Consider the following 27603-nt stretch of genomic DNA (forward strand, 5'->3'; position numbering starts at 1 on the left):
ACTGGAGGGTGCTACTTACTTCTGCTGGCCTGACTTTGATGTAGAAATTACTTCGCTTGTAGGAAATCTTCAGAATTTTTGGCCAAGCGAAGCGGTTGATCCGGAGTCTGTCTTTGTAAATCAGCAGACCGTTAGCACATACACCCAGCATGATATCCACACCTTCAGAATCCTACCAGGTATGAGACAATTTCATAAAAACCACTTTAATAACATTCCAAACAAGTAATTATTGCTGACATACCTTGAGGGAATATTGTAATTGGGACATGTTTCATATTCAAACCTGACTCTGACAATGAGATTCTTAAATCAGAAATAGCCAAGTATATTCATTTTATAGGAAAGACTTTGGACTATTATAAGTAATGGTTTTGGCATTCATATGCCACAATTCTGGGAAATTCTTCAATATTCTGGTAACAGGGACAAAGTTAACTTAAAAGCAGGAAAGGTATGGCCAGTGTGTGTACTAGCAATGATTTCAACAAATACTGAAAGAATAAAAATGAAAACCAGGTCTGTCCAACTTAAACTGAAAGTCTGAACAAGCTGTGATCAAGGTGATCCTTTACAGTCATGTACTATTCCAGCAAAGATATAGGAAGTAATGGGTAGGCTTCTGAGCATGCTCTTTCACTGACAGCATTTGATGCAAGTTTTACAGGCTGCAAAACTAACCACTAACTGATACACTACACAATACAGCAGATTCTCATGTCCTCCCCAACAACAGATCAACTACATCAAATGCCAACACTGTCATTATGGAGTTGCTTCACTGGCATAACTAATAAAACAAAATTAAACAGTGTTTCTCCAGTACTTAAAAGTCTTGGTTTTCTTTTTTAAATGCAAGATTAATATGCTTACAATACCTTAAATTTCCTAATGATTTGAGATTCTGGATTTATGAGAGGGAGTGGGAGGAAGTTATTAGCTTGTCTTTTGAGGTTTTAACTAAAAAAAAAAAAAAATCCCACTTGAAATGAAAATTTCATTTGACCTACCCTGGGAAGTAAAAAAAGCATCAAAGCTCTCCCCCAGAAGAGCTTTTTTCTCCCTCCATATTTTTTTAACTCTCATAGTATTATGAAAACAATTATGTGTTCTTTTCATCTTTACTTTATTGGCCCCACATCTCCTTTGCATAAAAAATACGACATTTTAAATGTATTTATCTGCTCTTATGGGTAAAATATTATTTCCAAGCAGCACATATCCATGCACACTTATATATATGAAATAAATTCTAAGGATGTTAGAGTTGCAAATTGAGTAATTATTGTAACCAAGCAATAAAGGCTGATAGCCAAAAATTAAGTGCATGAGGTTTTTTTGAATAATCTATATATACAATATTTTCTTAATACTTAGCGTGTCCATCCTAAAACAAAAACCAAACAAAACAAATCCCCAATACCTTGGCATGATGTAAATCCACTCCATACATGGAGAGTCTCTTAGCATTTTCTAGGAACTGGGAATCCGCCTGTGCTGGAGTCAAGCCCCTAAAACCATTGAATAAGTTTTGAGTTTATTGGCAAAAAACCCAGAGTCAAAACTGAGTGGAATCCTCAAATTCAGACTAATACAAAAACCTCAGTTTATAAGGTACCAATAGCATTTTTGCTCTACAGGAAAAGTGTTCTTCCAGAGCACATTATTTTACTTGAGTACAGATTTCCACCTTCACACTTTCAAAATATTCTATCTGTATGTTACTTAAACTAATTAATATGTTCATATAAAAATACTTTTCCAAAAGTTCTCTACCAAGACCTTAGTGCAACTGCTATTTTCAAACTCAACTTTTTAAACAGACCAAAGTAAGAGCTTTTAATTCCATAACAAATGATTTCCAAAGGAACAGTAAGTTTACCTCAGCAGTTTTACACATACTCCTAAGAGAATTGACATGTGACGAAGCATGATGACTTCATTTAATCTCACTGTATCTGACATACCTGTGTGTTTTGTGTAGCTCAGCCACTTTCTCTTCCATTTCTTGAGTCTGATTGGGTGCAAATTGGAATTCACTGATATAATCACTGTGGTGCTCCTCTGGGTCATGATCACCCAGCTCAGCCTGCAGAGTATAGGAACCAAGGAGGGCGTGAGTCACAAAAGAACACGGCAGTCGGCCAGATGCAATATCCTGACGAAGCTGTAGGCACAAGAAATACCTGCAAGACAAAGGAAAGGGGAAAAAAAAACCAAAGAGAATGAAGAGCAAAGACACATCATGAGAAATATGGCAGAATTCATCAAGATGCATGTAATCATGTAAGTGTGTTTTAAAGTAAGTGAATGCATTAATAATGTTACACCTTATATTATTTGAGCATTATTACCACACAGTAAATTTCACTTGATTTTTAAGAGTCAATGTTATTTCAATAAAAAATGTGAAAAGCAGGAAAAATTCTGATTTCCAATATAAATGGAAATATATATATATTTCCAACCTAGTTTTAAACAAAAGCTGACTATTGAACTTGTTCAGTTCATATTGCAGCCAGTAGGTATCTATGGCTTAAAAATATAAGCTATGCACTTCTTTGACATTTCCCTTTGGCTTTAAAACTCTTTTTGCAGTTCACAAGCTAATTACATCATGTAACACACAGAAGAAATCCAGTTTAATACTGAAATCATAATTACCTTTCTTAAACCATGTATGTATTAGAATTTAATCTTTCAGGTACTGTATACAGTCTTCTACCAAATTTAACAAGTTAACCATCAGCAGACATTTTTTTAAGAAGTAAATGGAAAAAAAGTCTTACTAGTGAAACTTAAAGGAATTTAGATTTAAGATATAACCAAAAAATATTTTTATGAGTTGAACATGCAATTCAAAAACCAACCAACTCGCAGAAAATTTTCAAAGAAAACACACACAGCTTCTTGTAAATACATTCTGTACTAAAAGCCTTTTATGATGCTACAAATGACTATCTGTAGCAATATATTAACTGCATACTTGTATAGCTGTCTTATTTTGTGCAGAAGACTGATCCAATGCAACATGTAGTAGTAACATATGTCCTGCCTCAGCAGGGTCATCTAACTCCAAACCAAAGTATTTAGGTTTCCTGTATCTCCTAAGAAAAACGAGTCAGTTCCCTGAACTCTATCCCCAGTCATCAGCCTTGCAATGCTACTTTGTAGGTGCATTGGTATCCAGTGCTTGCATTCCAAATATTTTCTATCTAAGGAGTTTGGAAGATAGTTATTTTCAGGTTTTATTATGTTTTACGGTTTTTTTTAAAGCATATATGTAAACCCACATTTTCATTAATCTAGTCTAAATTATTACTGAAGTATTTTGGCTCCCTTGAGCTTCACTCAAGATCCCCATGCCCTCATTTGTTTTATAATAAAGCAGCAGTCTGACACTAAGCCACTGCCTTCTTTCACATAGGATCACTCACACCTTATCTGCTGCCCAAATCATACACCCGCTTATCATTAAATTCTTCTTGCTCAGGTTTCTTCCAGAAGTTTTCATTTTACCTTTTCAACCTTGTTCCAAAAAGCAGTTGATGTATGTAAGAGCATCTCTAGTGTACAGTATCCAGAAACTGAAGACGAAATTCTATGTGGCCTTCAAATTAGACTAACAGTAATTTAAAGTTTAAAATTAGGACCTGTGCATACCTAGTGATGTCTTCAGTCAACTGTGATGGATCAGGGGGATAAAACTTCACATTAAAGGTGAATATCCAGGGTAAACCTAAACATGGGAAATATCTGATTGTTAATCTCAAGAAGTAAGCAAAGAAAATACTTTACTGAAAAATGTTAGACAGTAGAATAAATCTTAGTCACTGAAATCTCAAAGAAAGTTTTTTCTGTTGATTTACTGTACATTAGTAAGAAGCACAGATTATTTTCATTAGCAGGTAGAAACCCACAGACATAATGAAAGGTCAGCATGTTACAAATTATTTTTAAACAACATTTTACAGTAAGTTACACAAATATCAGAAGACATTTTTAATTTGAAAACTACCATAATATATTAACACTTTTAAGATACTGTGTGTTCAAAGGCACTTGCATTGATTTTGTGTTTATTTCCAACTCCTTAAAGGCTAACAGTCTCCTCCTGTCTAAACTTAGTTTGAGAGACTGTACAGTAACTGTAAACATGAGATACCAAAATGAGCTCTGTGTTGTATATAACAGAAAGATAATAAATTAGTTATTGAGAATGCATGGAAGACAAAAATATTAGCCATTCCTACTTTAAAATACTTTTCTGGGAAACACCACATTAAACAACTATAATAGCAGTGATATTTAAATTCTCATGTGTTAGAATTGTTAATAACACATGCATTTTTTTTAAGCAAAAGCATGCTTAAAACTAGATTAATAATTTGGAAAAGTATAAAATGTTGCCTTTAGTCATAGCTTTGTTTTTAAATACTTTTTTAAGATTTGAAAGCTAAGTCACACACCAATAATTAAAATACATTTTCAGAATGTTAGTATTTTGAACAGTAAATTATTTTAGAAATCTGTGTTACACAGATAAATCATGCTTTGAAGAATGTGTCTTTCTACAGCACCATAAAAAGACTGAAATGCCTTTTCCAACACAATGCTAGAAAAAAGTGGACATTGTTATTTAAAGTTACTTTCTTAAAAAAAAAAACCTGCTCTGAAATTTCATATATGCTAAAGAGATGTGTTAAAATTTCTAATGTCTTCCAATTTTTAAAAAGTTATTTTGGTTTTTCAGACATGGCTATTCACTGAAGCACTTCAGTTTTTGTTTAAGTGTGAATCTCATTCTACCTGGCTGCTAAGCCACTATTTCTTTTTGAGAGCTCAGGGTTTTAGCGTATCTTAACGTTCCCAGTTATCAAGTTTTTGTTAGAAAAATTACAGTTTTGTGTACAAAATAAGGTAGGACCCTTAAATGCGGTCTCATTTATCATTGCATCATCTACTGCAATGCACTGCAAAACAAAATTAAGACAAAAATACCTTGGAAAAAAAAGAAGTCTAACGGTAACGAACACGTACAGCATAACAAACACAGTTAAAGATGGAATAGATTAGCCTACTTTCATCATCTAGGGAATTAGCATAATTTAATGAAAAGATGCTGATATTGAGTAAACCAAACTGATGAATATGAGCAATAGGGCCAAAATATCTGTGCAAAAAGCATTCAAGGAGAGTTGTCATGTTAACAGAGCTGTGGAGAAATGGATGAAGGATGTGTCCTTCCACACAGGTACTAAACCAGTCTTCAAGTTTTTCCTGGTCTAAAATTACAGTTAAACTAGTCACATAAGAATTCCTGTTTAACAGTTTCTCTTTCTTATCAGAATTTCTACAGCTAACTTTCAGAAAACACTGCAGGCAGGACACCTAGACATGGTTTGAAGAAAAAAAAAAAAATTGAAAAAACTATATTCTCTATAAAAAGGTACATAATTTTTAAGTCCTCTGAGTGTGTAGACTTTGTGAAAAAATTCGTGTGTCTACTCATACTGATTAAATTGCTCATTTATTGAAAAAATATTGAAGTTGACTTTGTACTAAATATTTTGTGGACAGTTGGTGACCATGTATTTTACCTGATTACTGGAAGCACATTTATCCCCTAAATATAGACTAGCAAGTTTGTTACAACGTGCACATATTTATACTTCTATATTAATACTTCTCACTAAAGCATACTTTTTATAGCTGCACACCTGAGGCATGCAATCATAGCTGTCCTCACACAATAATGCACATTATTGCTGGCTCTTTATTGAGTTGGTAGCCAAGAAAAAAAAAAAAAACAACAAAACCCCAAATCTGATTTAAAGTTGTATTTAGCATTCTGTCCCTGATAAGGCTCCCTATTTTGACGTTCAATAGTATGGGCTACAGAAATGTCAAACATTTTTCTAGCCAGCTTGTTACATCAAAAATGCTTCTGTGGCAACTTTAGGTACATTCTTAGAGAAAAAGAATGCAATACAACCACCCAGCTAGCAGCATACAATTAACATGATTCATCCCATTTAAACTGGGAAAAATCAGTGAATGTTTTTTTCCCAGTAAAGTTTTTTTCTGGCTTTTACTCATGATCTCTTGTATGTCAGCTTTTGCAAGAAAATTCCTCCCTTGGCACAGGTACTTAGTTCTCTTCAAGAACAATGATCTAGACTCTACTGTAATCATCTTAGATCAAAATTAGCTACACCTCTTACAGATACATAAAATAGATGGCTATAAAATAAAGTGAACTTGCGTAAAGTGACCACCATATTTTGATGCCTGAGCATACATTTGTTGGCATTAAAATCAGACAGCCAGAGCTGTACATTTAAAATGCAAGCCCTTTCCTAATTAATTCAAACTTCTCTTAGTACCCCAGCCTATTCTGTCCTCAGAACATTTGAACTCTCTCAATTTCTTCTAAGATATACAACACAGAATATGTGATGTAGAAGTATTTTTTTCAGTAAAATACTAACCATGCTGCAGATTAGAAAAAGATTTAATTTACATAATATTACCTTCGGTTTAAAGAGATAAATTCTCAAATTGAATTTTCTATAAGGGTGACCCAACACACCCTCTGTGTAATCTGAGATTTGACTATTTCAGGGTGAGTTGCTATTGCTTGTACCATCACAATATTCTAGCTGAGATTCTCAGTTTTGCAAAAGCCTGAATCCACTTGAGATGTAGCAATTTTCAAGAAGATAGTGACAGAAATGTAATTACCTACCTGTCCCTGAAAGAAGTAATTAGAGGTTTTAACACATGCCAGTGGATAGCCAAGTACATGAGTTAAAAAAAGTCAAGAATTCATTTTCCTGAAGAGATCAGGCTGGCTGAAAGTAAACAAGATTTTTGTCACCTTTGTAGCCCTGAGAACAGAGACAGTAATTTGTGGATCATGTTCATTAGCTGAAGTAACATCAGTAATTGCTGCGATCCAACATAATTGCCCAGCCAAAGGCCAATCTGCACAAGTGAGAGATCACACAGAGGGCCTGAGGACTGTGACATAGCAAGAGACAGCCTGCAGAACACGACTTGAGGGAGACTACAGGATTCTTATTTTGTCTTTCCCAGTCACAGGTGGTACATACATGCCCAATGTGCAGAGTATTGGTGTTGCTCACATTTAAGAGAGAGACAGAGATTGCTGTAAATATTATGTTGCAAACTGATGTGTTGAACTAAATTTCCAGAAGTGTCACCTTTGTGTGTTCAGATCAAATGTATTTGCCCAAATACACTTATCGAGCACACTAGTCCTTCAGTTCGTGCCATACAAGAGAAAAGGAAATCACAGAATATTCAGAGTTGGAAGGGCCCCACAAAGATCAGCAAGTCCAACTCTTAAGTGAGTGGCCCATACAGGGGATTGAACCCACAACCTTGGCTTGGTTATTTTTTTAGCATCAGGCTCTATCCACCTGAGCTAAACTCAGATTCATGAGTTTTGTCATTTCCGACTTTCAAATGGACTAATAGGTTTTACAGGTATCCTAATTTTAATTAGTATTTTGTACACAGGATTCCCATTCTGGATCCAAAGACAAATATATTTAGAATTAAGACTGAAAAGAAAAAAAAACCCATTGATACTCATTTATCTGGAGGATTAAATGTGCCTGCAGTACATTCCAGTATCTGGAAACTTTTACAGACTAATGATGAGGAACACAACTAATAGTATGCTAATTACTTGCATATTGGTATAAGCAAGTGTCATTTTCAAATCATTAAAATGGTGTTCTTACTTGGCTGTTTCCTTTATTATACCTATCAACTCTGAAATACTATAGACCAGAAGAAAAAAATCCAGTCATGATTCCTCATTCAATAACTGGACTTGTTCTCCAGTATAAAATGTAGGTCTTCATGCTGTATGGAAAATCACATCCCCTTAACCCATTTTTTTGTAGTGCATATGATACAGTATTGAAAAGAACTTTGTGTAGTGCATCCAAAAAATTTTCAGGTCAGTCCTTACACAAATCTGTGATACTAACTTCTAGGCTAGATAGCATGCAAATTGCTACAGGAGACAAAAAGATACCAACATATGTATCAACAAAGTTGATACAAAAAGTATCAACATCTTCAATCTTTTGTCATTTATTAAAACCAAACAAAACAGCCTTTAGCCTGCATATTTGGACAACTAATAGATTTTCACTGAAGACCTGCAGAAGTTACAATACCAGTAACTTTTCCTTAAGTAAAGGTATGGCTGCTACTTGAATATTAGTACATTCACCATTTTAATAGGTCTAGTTTGCCTACACAAGAGCATGCTGTATCAAAAAAATAGTTTCCAGGGATGCTTCTGTATCTTTCATTTCTATACTTGAAAATATAAACCACACCTTCCTATTAAGGGATTTCATCAATGGCAAAGATCTAAAGAAAATGGAATTAACATCACTATGATTCCTGGAAAAAATGAGTGTTGACTTAAAACAGTAGAGTTAACAGCAGTAAAGCGACCATCTGTTTGTCATTATAAATAACACACTGCTGTTCTTAATTACAAGTACAGTCAGTTTCTTAGCTTAAATTCACATTGTGCTGTAAGTCTAAGCATATAAATAAATATTATCATCACCCTCTTCTCCCTACTTACATTTCCTATCAGGTACTACCAAAAGCTTTCCATTGAAAACAAAACAACAACAACCCTGGTTTGGCCACAAATGAGTAAAGCAATGGGAAGAAGTTCAGTAAGGGAGGGGCTGTCTAGCATGTTTTAGTGGCTACTTATTTTGTGATATGTAGACTCTGGCAGAGTATCACCTCGATTTACTCCCATGCACTCCCCATTTACTACAAAAGCTACTCAGCTAGTGAAGAGCTTTGACAGAGTTTTCTGCAAACAGAGTAAAATAAATTACTCATCATGTTCTGAGTATAGGAAGTAAAAAGGCATTTCAAGCAGATTCAGTCTGAAAAGCACTGTAGTGGGACATTCCAAGATTATGCTCTCTATTCCATCTCCATTCTGAAAATGATGGACATATGAAAAAAGGCAGTGGTGGACCGATCAGTATTGAAGAATATACATTTTCTGTAAAACATATTAATTCTCTTTTTGTAGGTTCATATTCTTCTGCTGAGTCTTCGAAGTAAGAAAGTCCTATAGCAACAATCATGACCATCTTTGCACGATCACATTTTCCATCCAATAACCCAAATATCAGGACAAAGTTGAAAAACATCTACTGTGTCAGGATGCAAAAGTATCAACTATTAGTCACACAAAACAAGGGAAAATTTTGGGGCAATAATATATTTGATATATAATATAATATAATATAATACAATATAATAATTAACTTCTACAGCATAATGTTGATTGACTCTCTCTCCCCTACTTGGACAGGTGATGGAAATAGGAGATTTGCTTTCTGTTTTAAGGCTGAATACATCATTATCAGATAGAAATTACTTTAAAGCTGTAAGCAATCAACATCCAGGCTACTAAATTTATGAAGAATATTTCTGTGAGGAAATAAAAGGAGCAAAACATCTGAATACAGAAGTACTTACTTCGAATTTGTCTCTTAATTTCCTTCGAAGAATCTAGCCAATTCTGAAAAAAAGCAAAACAACAAACAAACCACAGCCAGCATTTAAAATCCTCAATACCAAAAATATTTTTATATAATCTGTGCAACCTATTAAATAGCTACTGATATTGGCAAAGAGACTGTTTTGTGACAGATCAACCAAAAATTTATCTTTGGGAAGTGAGACTAAGGAATCAGTAACATATATTCATCAGTAACTCAGAGAATCCTGTTTACTCGTTTTACCCGTATATGTTAAAAAACAGGTTGTGTGAAAGACTAGAAACATAAACCTTTTGACTACAGTTACTGAGATTTTCCTTCACTGAGTTTGAACCTTTACTTCCCATGGCCAGACACACAGAAGCACACTTATGGAAGAAACACACATGCATACAGCCAGCCTGACAGCAGGTCTTGCAATATTCCAAAGACAGATGTGCAATGTAGGGAAGAATTAGAAACTTGCCTATTGCCAAGGACAATATCTGCTTTTTCACAGACCACTGCAGGTATCTGCAGTTCTGAAGTCTGAGGTAACACCTCATTGCCAGCACAAATGTTGCCAAATGCATATTTCTAACAATGTTTTTCACCTAACCTAGCAAAGCAGTGCATACTGGGTATAATGTGATCCACCTTTTTCCGTCTATGGTACCAAACAAATTCCAGATGCAACACTGTTTCCCAATACCATAACCCTCAGTCTGTACTAGGGGCTTTTGCACCTGAAGTCCAACTTCTTTCAAGACAAAAATGCTAGTGTAGTTCACAGGTCTGTATGGATTAGGAGAATGGGGAACTATGTTCCTGCAGTAGTGCAAATCTCTCTGCTGATAGAGAATGTGTCTCCTATAAATATGGCCCAAAATACCAAGTTCCCTGTTGTAAATGAGCTTGGTCCAAGTAGATTTCATAACAACTGCACCAGGTATATATTAGATTAATACTATTTAGAAATTAAAAGTAAAACCCCCTTTTTATCATTTACTACAATTGTAATTTTTTAAAAGGACAGTAATTTTCCACTTCTTGCTTTAAGACATCTGTGACCTCTACTTTCCATAGCTATGATAATTTTTCCAGAGAAGGCAAAGTCGATAACATTTTTACAAAGGAAGTGTTATAAAGCACTTCTCCAAAATCCTGGATACCATTTATAATGCTTAAGCCAGAAAAATTGCTTTCTGTTAGAAGAACCTTGACATGGAAAGGCCTTGGAAGACAATGTAAGTCTTCAAATAATTTTAACTGAGACTCACTTCAGCTACAGTTATCATCCTAGGTTTTCAGTTTTGGCAAGAATTCCATTCTGAAATTACACAAAGCTATATTCTTACAACTATAATAACTAGAAGTGTCTTAAACCCTTACATTTTAGATATAGCATAAAGTAAATAGAGAATATTGCATGGAAAAACTACAAAAGAAAAATAGGATTCCTGAGTACATGTTACTTTCAGTGCTTTATCTTTTATCACTACAAAGCAGGAGAAAAGAAACATACAATACAGAATATGCTGCAAGATGAGAAGAATAATCCTTTCTTTACACAAGTTATACAGTTCATTTTCTCATTTTTCTGAAATGAGCTTATTGGAAGCAGACTTTGCCACCAACTTTCATTACTGCTCTGTCAAATAAAATCAGATGCTTATATTCCATTTTTAGGCGTAATTACACGGGTGGGGTTTTTTTTTGCATCTGTGCCTTTTGTTATGGATAAAAACAAACACCACAAAAGAATCTACCCTAAATTAGAGCTCTTAATGCAGAATAGACAGGTCTGTCTTTCAAAACAAAAGACAAAGTATATACACACTACTTTGCTTCAGTAGGCAGAAATCTATTTGTTTAATTTGTGAATGGTAAGGTTATAGATGAGACAAAGTAATGTACTGTCTGTCAAAGAACAAAATGTTCTCTACCAGTACAAAAGTATTTTGTACAAATTCAGAAAAGCAGCATTTCCAGCTGGCACCCAAAACATAAGAGCAGAAGCTTTCTAACACTTCTGCAGACCAATTACAGTGTGAAAGGAGCATTCATGAACTTTTGAGGGTGCAATGCAATGAAATCCCTAACTAAACTTCAGGCTAATAAATTTAACATTTGCAAAAAATGAAAGAAATCATTAATTATTAATTTGGCCTAAATAGTTTTAAACTGTGTATTAAAGCTAACAAAAGTAGGTCTGACTGGAAGACATAACCTCTCTCCCAGCTGCACAGAACACCCATGGAGAAGAGCTAATGGGACTCCTCCTCCAATGGTACCCCGATGGTGCATTGGGGAGCAGCTCTAATTCAAAAGAGTGCCTGGCATTCAGTTGCCACACGCCACAGCTGCCGTTGGGTTCAACAGCTGGCTCATAAATGGGTGGCTGTGATGAGTGCACAAGAATGGGAAAAACACATCATTCAGCATTTAGTACTGACTGGACTGGAGGTCAGGGATTTGTGGCATTTTAATCTAAAAAGGCAACAGTCATAACACGGGAAAAAAAAAATCAGAAAGAACTGGTACTGAAGTTAAAAAGTAACTCAAACTACAGAGGTGAACAAAAAAGAGGACCCTAAACCAGCAAAAGTTCTGAGAACGTAGGAGGTGGGAAACGTAAATTTGCTAGAAAAGAGGTTTTTTTAAGTTTCTCCAAATAACACTAGGCATGTATTTGTATGAAGACAAAATCCAACAACAGTGGTTGTTTAGTCTTCATAACAAATGGGACCAGATTTCTCCAGAAGTTTTTAAATAAAAGCCTGCTGCTGTCCATAATTCAGGTGAGAAGTGATCTATTCTACTTTTGAATAAGGACCCTATTATCAGATATGTCTTGCTTAATATATGTAAATACCTCTTAATTTATGTAGATACTTATGAGTGTTTCTACAGTACCACCTTCACTGTCAATGGATAAGGAATTCAAGGACTCATTCAAACTGAAAGAGACCTCTGGACATAACTGGTCCAAGTGTGATTCAAGAGCCAGTTTTGAACTAGATCAGGTTGCCCAGGTTCATATCCAGTCCAGTTCTTAGTATCTCCAAGGAAAAAGACATATGAAAAAACAGATGGGGTCTTTTTAAAGAGTGGAACTCTGTTTCTCCATTCAAATGACTGAAGAATACCAAGGAAGTCTTAGTCCAACTAGAGATACATTAAAAAAAAGGGGGAGGAAAAAAAGACATAATCCTACACCAATCCAGACTTTTCTGCTGAACTTTCAAAAACTCAAGGCTCCCTATTTTTTATCTCCTCAGATCTATTCAGGTGGGCTATTTTCTGGTATAGGTCAAGGATCCCAGGTCTAGTATTAGACCTTTTCTCTCTTGCCAGAGATCAGACTGCTGTTTTATGTTATTTTATTGTGTAGGTACAGTACAGTTTTTCAATAGTGAGAAGCACAAGTAAAGCAACAAGTGAAAATAACAGATAATATTAAGATTATGGTATTAGAAGACCAACAGAGATGTTCTTCATCATTACACCAAATAAGTTCTTATGTCTAGAAATGGTTTACAAATCAAGAACAAAAATTAAATATCTCAGTAATAATATAACAAGCTCATTTTGTATATGGGGATTTTTAATATAGAGGAATTGAGTATTTTGCTCAATACTGCATAGAAAGCTTTGCAGCAAAGCAAATAACTCTAGAAACAGCTTTATCTGAATGGAAGTTATCAGAAATTCAGATTTATTCAGACCATGAAACTAGACTTAATTTTTTAAAAAATAGTGTTAAGAGGAAGATGACAGAAAAAAAGCAAAAACTTCTAGGTGTAGTATGATGTAATGATGCTTCTACTACAAATACAGATTTAAAAGAAATACAACTTTTCCTGCTTCAATTTGTAATTATTCATCTGGGAGGTTTTTTTTATGAAGAAAAAGATGACCACAGGTATATCTTTAGTTCATGGAGAAAGCAACAGGCAGCCCAGCCCATAACTGTAAATGTTAAGATGCTAGAAAGATAAATTGGGTTTTGGTAATTAATGCAGCACTAGCCACTGACTGATTTAAGATTTTCCTCAGCCGAGCAATCTGGATGTGCTCAACCCTCCAACATAGAAGCAAGTGCAAAAGAAGACTGAAGTTACCAAATGGTATTTAAGAAATCCTTTCAAATGTAGTAATCTCAAACTCCATTCATTTGTAAAATCAGCATCCAATACTAGTGATGGACCAGCTCCAGTCTCTTTACAAATGTCAAAAATTTTCTTTAAGCTTAAAATTAGTAGAAGAGGAACTCAAAGGCCTAGTGATACAGACATATGGGCTAGATTCCCTTCATGTTCACGAACAAAGTATTCTTACACATCTATGAGAAAAGGCAGCAAAATTTACTCAACTGTTTGTAATGGTAAACATTTAATAGAATATGCCTCACTAAACTATTGAAGTGAGTGGCAATGATGAAAAACAAACAAAATCCTCATACAGGCTTACCTTCTGTTCTGAATTCTCATAAAATAACAGCCCAAAATAGTCCTTTTCCAGTAAATTGAGATGTTCACATACTTTATCAAACAGCACTTGTCCTTTTGCTCTTTTCTGAGGAGTAGGAGGATAGGAAAAGAAGAAAAATAATAAGAAAAAATAAGAAAAAAGAGAAAATTAATATCAGTAAATAAGTAAGGTCCTTAATTACAGGTACTGTTATTCGATGATATTATTCAGGGAACCTTAAAATATCGATAAAGCAGATTATAAAACTATAAGCTTTCTTACAAAGACTGTTCACCATATTTCAAAGCTATACATATCCTTGACAAGAAGTACAGAAATTTCAATTTTTTTTTCAATACATAAAAAAACCCCAACAACCAAAACAACAACATAAATACAGAAGGAAAATTCAGTACCTAAAAGGTCTAAATATTTTGTATTATTAAGTGCTACTAAATTGTTTTCTGGATCTTTATTTTTAAAATAATGGAAGACTTCTTTATTTGAGCCAACTTTTTCTATATTATTTTCTAAAAAGTAGTATAGTTTCTACAGTGTTTGTATCTATTAACTTTAGCATTTTTATCGTTTTGGTATATGTCCCAGTGACTTATGAATCACATGATATGAATGCACTGAAAAATAAAGTGTGTTATCTTCCAAAGACAAAAAGTACAAGCAGACCACTAAGAGCCGATGCTCAGACCAGCAGAAGTAGCACTCAAGCACAAGCTGAACATATACAACATGTCTAGTTGTGTATACTGCAATGGTTTGTTCTGAGGGGCAGAAAATAAGATGGCTGCTTCCTATCCGTGCGTTTCTGAAATCTCTCAGTACCCAACAAATTCATTAGATGCTCAAAAATAAGAAATCTTCAAGATGTTTATTCTTCCTAAAAATATTATTTGTGGAAGTCAGTAATAAAGGAAAAAAACCTGAAGGTTTTATTTGAGGCTAGTTTCAGTATCATAGTCTACTACTTTGTAATAGTAATTGAGAACTGATCAAAATTTTAACACATTATTAAAAAGTGTTTTTAAATGGCCACTTTTAAGCTCACTTGGTGAGCTCAGTATTACTAGAGCTTAAGCAAATGGCAGTCAGTCCTGAAATTCTATCTGTTCTTCTTGTGACATTTCCAGCAGCCTTACAGTACCTAAAGAGGGCTTTGAGAAGGGAAGGGAAGTGACAGGACAAGGGGTAATGGCTTTAAACTTAAAGAGAGTACATGCAGATTAGATATTAGGAGGAAATCTTTTACTGTGAGGGTGGTGAGGCACTGGAACAGGTTGCCCAGCAAAGTTGTGGATGCCCCGTCCCTGGGTATCGCTGGAAGTTTTCAAGGCCAGGTTGGATGCGGCTCTGAGCAACCTGGTCTAGTGAAAGGTGTCCCAGCCTAAGCAGGGAGTTTAGAACTAGAAGATCTTTAAGGTTCCTCCAACCCAAACCATTCTATCAATCATTCTGTGATTCTTGTACCTGAAACTGGGGATGTAAACATTCCATATGTCTGTAGTGCTAGTAATGAAAAACAGGTCCAGGCTCTATTTCTGTGCACCACGTTTTAACGAAAAGATTTGTTGTACTGGAGATGGCAGCTGACAGGAGACAAAGATTTAGAGCAGACAGCTCACAACACATGCTCAGGGGTAGGGAGATGAGAAGTTCTTTCCACCGTTCAAATCTGACCATGACTGGCATGCAGTCTCCAGTTTGAACTAACTCCTTCATGACAGCTCTGCTATTTGTGGCATTTATCATTGAGGCCACAACATGGCCTTTTCAGAGGCCTGCCAGCTTATAGGAATTTTTGCATTTGCTTATCCTACAGATTTCAGTAGATGCCACACACCACTGCCATTCCACAGAAACGCCATCGGCTGCCCCTGTGTAGGCCCTGGTGACACTGTGGCCATTGTCCCCGCAGACAGTGGCGGAGCACTCCACATGCCCCGTCCCGGCACTCCTGCAGCTTGGCTCCACAGTACAGGGTGGTAAAGGCCAAGAGCGGAGGGAGAGGGGAGAAAGGAAGGTATGCACGGAGCAAAGAGTGAAGGCTTTGTTGGTTTAGTCCCCAAGAATCCAGAGCTTTATTTAAAATCGCATTGTCCAGCAGACATTCTACTCATGAAGATCAGAAAGCTTTCACAGAAGCAAAATTATAAAATGATGACATTTTGTAGCACAAGTAGAAAGGCAATGGAATGTAGAAGTCAGAGTGACTTCTGAAATGGGGGGCGGGGAATTTTAATTCTGTTTGGTACTTTCAAAAAATCTTACTCTTCAAGAACGACAGATGACTACTTCCCCATAGCATCTGAAGTAACCACTTAATTTTCTTGACAGATTCATCTTCAGCTTAATAAGAAAAATCACCAATATTGAAAAGTGGTAAATTGAAAGTAGGAAAAGTATAAGCAAGAGAGAGTTCAAAGAATCTTAGTCTGCTTAGATGCATGTAATAGATACCACTTTTTTTCCAAAGTCAACATGCAGGTCAGTGATCACACCTTGCAAATGCAAGTTTCAGTTATACATATTTCAGTAAAGGACATCTATAGATTAGTGTAAAAAATAATATATGCTATCATATCAAACCCACATTTGGAATCAGCTGCTTTTTTATAAAGTTCATATACTAAAACCCACAATTAATATCAAGTTTTTGACATATAAAAACATAAAGCAGGCAAATCAGGAAATATATTGCAAGTATAACCATAAAATATTGCACGGTTTCTTATTAGGAAGTCATAATCGACAAAGAACTTAGATACACTATCAGTGTCCACTGTATCTTTAAACATCTTTTTGTCATTTCATAGTTCTTCCACATAAGGAAAAACCCCACCATGTCATGAAGCCCAAGTTTGTTAGCCTACATTCTAGACAGCAGCAAAATGAAAAGCAACTAGTATTTATAGAGCTCTGTTATGGATAAAAAAGCATAAGAAGCCTCTCAGTACCAGCAATGGTTTTCATTATAAGATCCTACTTGTAAAATTGAAAGACTCCTAGTTATTATATAGATACAGATATCATTTTAAAAATCTAAAAGAGTATTTAATTTGCAAAAACAAACTTTTCAAATGCAATTTCTTTTTAAACCATTTGGGGACAGTCATTGCTACACAGCTTAAATTATGTGACAACATACTTTTCTGGAAAAACTCATGTTCTTAGCAGAGTGTCTCTAAGCATGAACTAAAGATAACTATTGTGATCCAGTCAGTTCAGAAATTAGAAATATTTTAATAGAGCAGGGGACTCTTAAGAAGGCAGCATCCTAGTTGGCACAGTTTGTTACTTTTTAAAATGGATTACATTTCAATTTCTACCAAGTGTCTGAGATGTCAAGTGATAGTCACAACCAATATGTAAATTATAATCACTATCCTTATACATGTATGCATACATATACATTTAAGTACAGGTATTGTGGGGAAACACAAAAGGTGGAAAAGCTTTTAGGTACGAGAAGAAAGCAGGTTTCAGGAATAAAGCAGAAGAGTTTAGGGATCAGCTTTGGCTGCGAAAACTTGAAGAAGATACAATTATACAGCAAGCAAAGACTTTAAAACAATGGTTAGAGTTTTTAGGTTTAGCTGAGATAGGTTTTAAAGTTGCAAAAAATATGCTTAGCAAGACAGAGAAGTTTAAGCTTAATAATGGAATATTGTGTATTATTATATAAGGCATAACAAGCAAGTACTGTGTACAACAGATGTATGCGCCTGTTGGGGTCTCCTCCCCCTGCTGTGTAGCCCTGGGAGAGGGGCCCTGGGGGGAGACATGGGGTTTCCCTGCCCCTGCTCAGCCTCATTCCCCATTGGTTGGTTTGGGTTCCCTGATAACGCCAAGGACCCTCGGGTCCCGTGACTGCGGAGTTCCTGAGCAGAGCCCCGGCCATGCGGCTGGAGAAATAAACATCTCTCTGAAACATCTACCACAAATCTGTCCACATATATATTTCTTTTCCACGGGACTCCTGGTTTGATATAGGTGTGTTACAGTATCCCCACTGTAACATGTGCCCTATTGTGGATTGGTTAAAACAGTTGTCTGTAACTTTTAGAAGCACGCTATTAGCTGAGAAGCTTTTAAGAATGTTCTGTAACTAGGCAGTTTTGGATGTCTGCGACAGTGTGAGCTTTGTACCATCTCTGTCTCAACTCTGTATGCGAGACTGATAACAGAATAAAATAATAAAAAGGCTCCTGGAGCGTCTGTCCAGGCTCCCCGTCCCATTTGTTGACGAAAACGCCAACAGGTACATACACACGTGTTTATAGCACAACAAATACTAACACTAAAAACAAGGACATTTTCATGTTCCAAATTCTAATTCAGAAATGTCAGTAAAAGTGTAAGTCCCACAACAAGGGAGCACATTCAACCTAGCTATACCAAGAGGCTGAGAAGTGAGGACATGCTCTTAGAGCCAGCAGTTTAAACCACAATAGTACTCAGATCAGCAGTACTCTGTATTGCTGCCAAGTTATGCTGTCTTTTAAGTGAGAATATGAAAAGAACACATGTAACCAAGGTTATTCTAGTACCAATTTCAAGCCTGTATTTAGACACTGCAGATGCCACCTCATAATGCAATCACTTCATAAAACCAGAGGTAGCGTTTTTCTGTCCTTTACCTCCCCAAAAAAAGAGCAAACCAGAGCAAAGCAATTGCAGCCGACATACACAAGGGAAATTTCTATGCAACTGGGAATTAGGGTATCATGGATCCGTTTGGCTATGTAAGAGTTGCCAACTACTGATGCAATATAAACACTCACAGCCACCAGTTCTGCTCAATATATTTATCTATGATAGGGATGCAGGAGTTGAATGCACCATTAGCAAGTTTGCTGATGATACTCAAGTGGGAGGTGCTACTGACTCTTAAGGGACAAGAGACCTTACAGAGCAATTGGACAGATCGGAGCATTAGGCAATCAGTGGCATGAAGTTTAGCAAATACCAGATTCTGTACCTGGGACAGAGTAATGCTGAGCACAAGTATAAATGGGGAAAGAAGTGGTTGGAGACCAGCCCTGCAGAAATGGATCTGGGGGTGCTCGTCAGCAGCAGCTCAGTGTGAGCCAGCAGGGAGAGCCTGGGCAGCCAGGAGGGCAAACGCCATCCTGGGATGCATCCAACACTGTGTTCAACCAGCCAGACAAAAGAGGCGATTATCCTGCTGCACTCAGCTTTGGTATGGCCACACCTTGAGTACTCTGAGCAGTTCTGGGGCCCACAAATTAAGAAGGATGGGAAGGTCCTTGAGTATACCCAGAGGGCAACAACTAAGCTGGGAAAAGGGCTGGAAGGAAGGTCCTATAAGGACTGGCTTAGGAGGTTGGGCTGGTCTAGGTTAGAGAAAAGGAGGCTGAGGGGCAGCCTCATTGCTCCCTACAGCTTCCTGAGGAAGATGGAGAGGGAGGTGCTGAGCTCTTCTCCCTAGGATCAGTGATAGGACATGTGGGAACAGTTCAAAGCTGCACCAGGGGAGGTTTAGATATGACATTAGGAAGCATTTCTTTACCTCAAGGGTGATCAACCAGTGTAATAGGCTTCCTAGAGAGGTGGTTGATGCCCCAAGCTTGTTTAGGAGTCATTTGGATGTGACCTTTTGGTCAGCCCTTGGGACATGGGTGCTTCCTTACTCTTAAAGGGTTGGTCATCAGGCAGCTGAACTCAATGGCCTTTGGAGGTCCCTTCCACCTGAAATAATAGTCTATCCTATTCTTACTCCTGCCTTCTCCTTTCTCTAGCAGTACACACAGAGGAAAATCTCAACATTTCTTCCCAGTCCTGCACTAGCAGAAAGGATTGAATGGGTTATCATGTCCCACCCTAGGCATTGTCTGTCTCTGTGTGGGAAGGAGGCATGTACTGTCTGCTGGGCGTGAGAGCTGTGGATTATCTCAAACTTATTTAACCACTTGAAGAAATTTGAAAGAAGAAAAAAGCCAACAAAAACAAGTACAGTTTTTAAAAGTCTTCTGTGTTCATTCAGTTTATCTGGGTTTCCACAGAATGGCAGAACTCCACATATCTCCTCAGAGATCAAACCCTTAGCTGGATGCAGGACATGCTCCCAAACTGAATGACTGCAAACATTTTGAGGTGTGCAATACCTATTATTTCCCCAGAGATTTTTTTTTTTCTTCTTGTACTCATTTTTAGAAATGTTTGAGTCATTCCCCTTGGAGAAATGTAATAAAACATTTTATTACATTTGAGAACAACAGTACTCCATCAGAGAGAGGGTCCATCTCCAAGGGTTCCTCTCCATCTCCTTTAGACAAATGTCTAAAGGCAGGCACAGGAGCAGTACCCAGGAGTTGACTAACTATGAGACTGGTATTTGCCTGAAATGCCAGAGTTTTTTCATCTCCAAAACCATTTTCAAAGACACATATTTACAGGCGCAAAAAATATTTGATTTCATTTTAATTTTCTGAATCAGATTAAGAGACAATGCTCACAGGCATTAACACAATGCAATTCTGTAGCCAGGACCAGGCTAATGCATTCTTCAGTTTTGCTTAAAAAATCAAAACATCCCTTGCAGTCCGGCAAAGGCAAGGCCACAGAAAGGAGAAGCCAGAATATGAACCAGGTAGTATCTGTTTCCTGAGACTTGAAGAATAGGGATTGGTACTGGTCACACGCAAAAGAGGAGGAGATGTGTGACAGCCTGGGTTGTTTTCAAAAGTATGATACATGTCAATGACAAGTATATTTTTTGGCTGCAAAATATTGCTTTGCTGTGCTTCTTGGCCAGTGATGCATGAAAAGTGCTCTCATGCCTGGCCTGCACTTGAATTGCATGCAGGAAGAACTGAAAAGTGCCAGCTCCTGATGCTGCGGCAAACCAGACTGCCTTGTACAAACAAGGACCCCTAGGGAAAACCAGACCAAGGGAATACAGGAGCTCACTCCTGCTACACACTTGGAATGGCAGAGAAAGGCTGAGAGCAAGGGCATGAGTGGTGCCTTGGAGGTGCAAAAGCAGCAGGAAAGAATCTAGGCAGAATGGCCCAAATGAACCCTTGGCAAGGGGCCAGGGCTGAATGCTGCAGAGGAAGGCAAAAAATCCCCGGGGACTGAGATGACTTCACACATAAACATTACTTTCAGTGGTGTCTGTTGAATCTAGACAAATATTTCAAGAATGTGCCAAATTTAACATCATCCCTATTTTCCTTTTTCTAAATAAAAGATGTCATACTTTGAACAGACCACTTAGTGTTTGAATAAACCTAGACTACACATCTGAGCAGTCAGAAAAAAAGATTTGCAAATCAAAACTCAGCTACAATTAAGCATCTGTTCCATATCAGCTTCATTCAGAGTTTTCTTAATTCAGGGTTAAAGACTGATCTTAATTGTACATTGAGCAAACATATTTTTACTTTGTATTAGCAAACTGTAAGCAACCATAGAGTCTGTGTCAACTCCAATATATTTCACTTGTTCATACGTGCATAAAATACGGTCAGTGCTGGCATCCCTTGAATGCCTTTTGTCATAAATATTTAATTAGACCACTGACTGAATGCAATAAACAAACCCAATAGGATCTTCATTTGCTTCTAACTAGTAATCATTATGCACTTAGCATTTCTTTTTGTTTGTTCGAACTGTGTTATTCTCTACTACAACAGAGTTTATAGCAGAAAATCTGAACAAGTCTTTACTGCAGATCCCAAATTTAACGACAGAATTTCCTCTCAACTATCTACAAAACTACAGATTGAGGGGGAAAAAGCAAGTTTATTTCCCCCATGAAAGCGAGAGTTACACGTAGTTCACGGTAATATATTAGTAACTTATACCTCCCACAGATGTCAATTATCAGGAAAGGAGTAGGTCAAAATTCCATCATTTGCATTGTGTTAAAAAAATTAAAATTGCTCATAAAAATTAAGTCGTAAACATTCCAACAGTCTGCTCATTCAAGTTATTAAAACTCAACTGCCATTACATCTCAAATATTACACTATTGAATCATGAATCAAAGTTATTTTATCCTTTAATATGGTTCTGTCATTTCAAGCAAGCACCAAGGTTCAGTCACAGTTTTTGGCAAATACCACTCATTAGCTTTCATCTTCAATACCTTGACAAGTCTCTGTGATAAACTTACAGGCTGTTATTCCTTTAACTTTCTTTCAAGTAATGAAAGGTAACTGAAAATTTTTTAACAGTTCACAGCTTCTGAAAGTTGTTTTAAGCCATGCTCCTCCAGAACTATTCAACAATAGCTTCTTTCTCTTTCCATCTCTCCAAGCATTCACATATTACTCTGAAGAGTCTGAGGCTAAGTAGGTGTTATCCTTAAGAGTTACAATAGTTTTAAGCTTGAAATAATTAAATTAATTGCTCATGCTCTATGAATGCACATATTGTGTACATGTAACTTGTGTTGTTTAGTATGGTACCTGCATGCAACATTATTTTGTGATTTATTTCAGAAGATTCCTTTAGAGCAACAGAGCACAGAAAATCAATCTATTTTATTATTATGGAAACTATGGACTTAAGGAACTAAAGGACTAAAAGTAAAAGGAATTTAATATAACATTTTAATGGAGGATATTTTGCTGCCTTATGAAACTTTACAGGTTCCAAAATAACAATATAAAGCAAGTTTGAAGAGTGGCTGGTATAAACGTTCATAACACTACTCCCACTCAATGATTTTAATTCCCCAGAGCAAGTAGCCAAGATGCAGAGTAATTATTTACAGACCACATTTTATCAACCATGCAAGACTATAATCAGAATCTCTGCATTGGTGAATTGAGTGCAGTTCATTTCTGGGAAGATCAAAAACCACGAAACAGTACAGTGAGAATTTCAAACTACGAAGAACTGAGGAACAGGTTTCACCCAGCACAAGGTTTTGCTTTATTATGCTGTCATGTCATGGACTTCTCTAGGTGACAGTGGAGTACATTAGGTGTTGTATCTACACTGGCATCTAGACAAAGATATTTGGAGAAGCTATACTCCAGAAAGACTATAAACCAGGTCCTTCAAAAGTAATGAAAGTACAAAGACAGATGAGAAGTAAAAAGAAAATAATTACAAAAGAGGCTGAAATATCTGTTTAAACAGTTCTACAGATAAAAAATTATTGACTTGAAGTTCAAACTGGCAAGTTGACACCAGTCAGAAGATCTCCTAAGGCAAAATAAAGAGTACGCAGGTAAAAAAATAGATGATTCTCAGAGGTGATAAATTAATTTACAAAGTAACCTCAAAAGAGACAAATATCTGAGATTTGCTTTATGCTGAAATCTAAAGATCAACCATGTCAGGCATGCCCAGGGCAACAGGAAAGACATGCAAAAACAAGCCAGAAGAAATAACTCCAGTGTCAAACAACACTAGGTGACTGCAAAAAAGAACTTAAAGTAATTATCAATACACAAAACCCCAGTGGCAAAGAAACAAGAAGGGTTCAAAGGTACCTGTCCTCCTCCATCAACATCTGATGACAAATTCTGAACTACAAAAGAACAGCATCAAATTACAGTCATTTGCAAAGATGTTTTAATGTCCCATTAAAAACATACTAGTTCACCAGGTGTGAACTGCTCTTTTTTCCCCACAATTTCATATATATTATCTCAGCATCTTCAAGCCATGTTCTTCCCAAGTGAGCATCTCCCACCCATTTCTATTCTGTACCACTCACCACAGGAATTCACATTCAGAACATTTTGTCACAGAAACCAGTTTTTGTTCACTCTGATGTATCTCTCAATGCAATCTGCATATCACATATACTTTTTTTTCCAAAAGGTGCTTTAACTCAATATAGATTCCAAGAAAATGCCTCATTAAGCAGAAGTTACATTAATTTCATATTAACTAGACTTTAAATTGCACGTGTACCTAATCCGTCCAAAATAAACTGAACTAGTTCCAGTTAGAACAAAATGTACATCCATGCAAATCTTTTAGTCCTATAATTAAGTTTATAATTGGATTACAATTTGTGCTGGTTGATCTTCTTTTTTTCTTAAACAGTACATATAAATCCAGTTTCCTACATATATTTGCTCCAAAAATTCAACTCCCATCTGAATATCCCAGGGTAAAAAAAAAAAGTGACATGATATATGATTGCCTTATGCAATATCTACTTCTACCCCTGTCCTTTTCAATGGACAATAAGGTGGCATTAACCTCCTGCTTACAGAAGATCTTGCCTTACCAAGATGAGAAGATCCTTGAGAATATAAAGATTATTATTACAAAAACCAATCCGTGGCAGCCAGGCCAGAAAACAACTATGTCAACACACACACATTTGCTTCAGCCACATTACAATTACAGGGCTTCACCAATTCACTTAAATTAATCCCTCTGCCTCTCTCAGCTTCATACTACAGAACTCAAATGTTTCAGAGTACAGCTGAACTCAATTTACAGCAAGTTAGGATATCCACTTGTCACTTAGTAAATATTAAATTTCTAAAAATGTTTAGTGAAGCATGGAAAGCCTGGTCCACAACAACCTCTATAGGGCTTTTGCTGCCTAGTCTAAGTCTCAGTGATGATACATTTTTAAAAAAACTAATTCCAGATGAACTCTCGTGAAACATCCACCTTAAGCAAAAACTGCAGCCTCTTTTCCAATACAATTGTTTCACATATTCTGTAAAAGCTCACTAGAGCCCTTTATTGAATTGAAATATCAATTTTTTTTAAGCTTGAAAAAAATCTATTTCAGTCATCTCTGAGAAATTAATCAAATTTAATTTGTACAGAATGTGTTATTTTGCAAAATAAGAAACCAAATCAGGTTCAGTGTTGGGGGGGGGAATGGAAAGTGGTTGTGTGTGTGTAAAGAACTGGGGTTTGTACAAGACATTTTATGAAATAATGTTTCCTTCTTTCCATATCCAAAATTCAAAATCCTATTATAAAAAATTGAGTATGTTGAAGTGTTTTAAATCACTAGAGCTAAAGAAACATAATCGCAAACATGTCTAAAACTCAATTAAGCTCACAAAGCAAAAGGGAATATAAGCAGGATAGAAATCTAACTATCACATGGACAGCAGTTTAGAGAGCAGTTTCTGGTCTACTGAAATGGCATTTCTTCCTAAGCACACAGACTATTGTCAGTGGATAGTCTGTTCTCTCAGGAAAAATTACGAACAAGATGGACAGAAAAAAGAATGGAAATAAAGTAAAAAACCCTGTCAGAACTCCACATCTAGCACCTCAATCTATACTAAGACTGCTTTCTAAAATAAGGGAAGATAGGAGAAAATAAAGAGAGAGGTGTCAGACTAAACAACTGGCATGTATCATGGAATTCAATGAGCAATAACAAAAGAGCTGCTATTTTAGAAGCTGTTAATAGGAAATGCTAGGGATATTATACCTGAACTCATCTGTCCTTCCAGACAGCATGAAGTCTCAAAGCGCAGGTTTGTACTCGTACAAGTACAGAACAAGACTAAGAGTTCTCAATTATTTAGGGCTTTATCTTACTTCAAAAAAAAAAAAAAAAAAAAAACCGACAAAAAATCCTGCCAAAACACTAGAGAAAAACATGTACTTGGATAACCATGATGAACAGGTAAGATTTTATGGAACTGCTTTCTCCCACAAGCAAAAAAAAAGGTGAAAATTTGAAAATTAACCATATTGCTGAAAGGGCCATATACAAAATAATGAATTTTAAGAACCTAAGATGGCATTAAAAAAACGTTTTTTGAAAATAGGAATGACATTTGCTTTTTTTCCCCCCAGCAAACCCCAGGAAGTTCCCCTGACTGCTGGGACATTTCCAATATGGTCAAGTTTGGCCTTGAAGCAACACCAGCCAGGCTCACTCAGTACTAGTGGGTGTATTCTGTAAGGTCCCATGGGACTGGTCTCTCTCTCTCTCAAATGTTCCCTAATGTAACTCTAACCATCCCTTTTTCCATTAGTTTCAAAAAGTCTCAGTATTTAGTCACTGCTAAGAATCCTGATCAGCCTTGATCTGTGTGCTGACGCTGAAGATACTGCATCACGGTTTTCTCTCCTATTATGCCTGTTCCCAGCTATTGTCTTATATAAAGAGACAGACAATAGGAATGAACAATCAGCAAAATTTAACAGAGACTAAATTAATGGGTTATATTTTGTTTTCTTTCACAGTCCTTTTAATTTATGTGAATACAAATTGATGCAGTCCTACAAGAAAAAAGGAATAGAATTGCAACTCAAACAGAAAATTCCCCAACAGTGTATTAGCTCAGATTTTATTACTGCTTATCATGAAGGTTTGGAATGGCAGTTAGAAAAAGACAGGATTCTATCAAAAGACATCAAATAACAGTAATGAAAACAAGGTATTTTTCAGTTTTACTTTGCCATTAGCAAGTATATATATTTTTTAAATATAAAGAAGTTGGTCTACAGTCCATAGTAAACTGGAAGAGGCATCAGGAATGTTAAAATCATGACAATTGCCCTAAACTAAAACCTGATTTACTAGAAAGTCAACCAAGGTAAACTGGGCTTTGACTGCAGATATTTTGTTTCTTTGCCTTTTAATTCTCAAATCATTTCAGTAACTTTGTAAAAGCAGAAATAAACCAACATTTACCCAAACACTAAACACTGAAGGAAGACTGAAAAAAGAGTATCAGAAATCTGCTAGGATCCTTTGCAGAAAGCACAAACTGAAATTTCACTTATCAGTTGATATAACTTTCTGAGACTTTAAGAATTTTGATATGGTAGTGGAGCATAAAAAACTCTACATGGATTTAAGAACACTAATTCTTCTATAAAATTGCAGTCAGCACTGCTCATGCCCTATAAATAATTCAGGTGAACATATAAAACAAATTGTTTCTTTATCACTTTTTTCCCCTCTTAAATTAATTTTACTATTGTTCTTACAGCAAACTCTTACTGCAAATAATGAGAAAACTTATTTCTCGCCAAATGACTTAACTGAATCATGACAGACTTAAAATACTGCAGAATAGAATTTTTTAGTTATAAATACAAAATGGTATATTCTTAGATCTGTGGTAAGCCACCACATCATTTAAGTCTCATTTAGGACAGGGAAAAAGCCCAGGAAGATAAAACTCACGTAGCTTTTAATTAAAACAGAGATAACATTCAGATCCAAACATTCTGATTTACGTGGGGAAAAAAAAAATCCCAAACCAACAGCTACTCCAGGGTTACTACCCTGTAATCAATTTTTGTTTTCTCTATACATATAGATACTAATACATAAATAGAAATACTTTCCAAGTACTTCTGGTGACAAAATTCCTGCAATTTTAGACCATAAGTATGCACAGCCCTATACAGTGCGTTGTGGAGAGCCATTATTCTGTAGTATATTTTTCATGCTCTTGTTTTGCTTATGTCAATAATTTTTTTTCTTCTGGAAACACAGCATAATAAAAAGCAGACTTAACTAACAGTAATGAAGGCTTTGCTATTACTTTTTACAGTCAGACTGATTGATGGTGAAATGGTCTACATCTGACATGCTCAGGGAACGATCCATGTAGGACTAAAA

General features: G+C 36.1%; 1 protein-coding gene across 33 annotated transcripts in view; it reads right to left on the minus strand.

Moving 5' to 3' along the window:
• EPB41L2 (erythrocyte membrane protein band 4.1 like 2) overlaps positions 1-27603 on the minus strand; it is a 120242-nt gene that overhangs the window by 35104 nt on the left and 57535 nt on the right. For all 33 annotated transcript variants that reach the window (XM_032101693.1, XM_032101687.1, XM_032101679.1 and 30 more), the window contains 6 exons: positions 14037-14141; positions 9562-9604; positions 3664-3739; positions 1968-2186; positions 1424-1511; positions 20-172 (listed from right to left, as the gene is read on the minus strand). In XM_032101693.1, the coding sequence (XP_031957584.1) occupies positions 20-172; positions 1424-1511; positions 1968-2186; positions 3664-3739; positions 9562-9604; positions 14037-14141 (684 nt within the window). The remainder of the gene's footprint in view (positions 1-19; positions 173-1423; positions 1512-1967; positions 2187-3663; positions 3740-9561; positions 9605-14036; positions 14142-27603) is intronic.

The sequence above is a fragment of the Corvus moneduloides genome, chromosome 3 (genome assembly GCF_009650955.1).
Source record: "Corvus moneduloides isolate bCorMon1 chromosome 3, bCorMon1.pri, whole genome shotgun sequence".
In the NCBI taxonomy this organism is placed as follows: domain Eukaryota; kingdom Metazoa; phylum Chordata; class Aves; order Passeriformes; family Corvidae; genus Corvus; species Corvus moneduloides.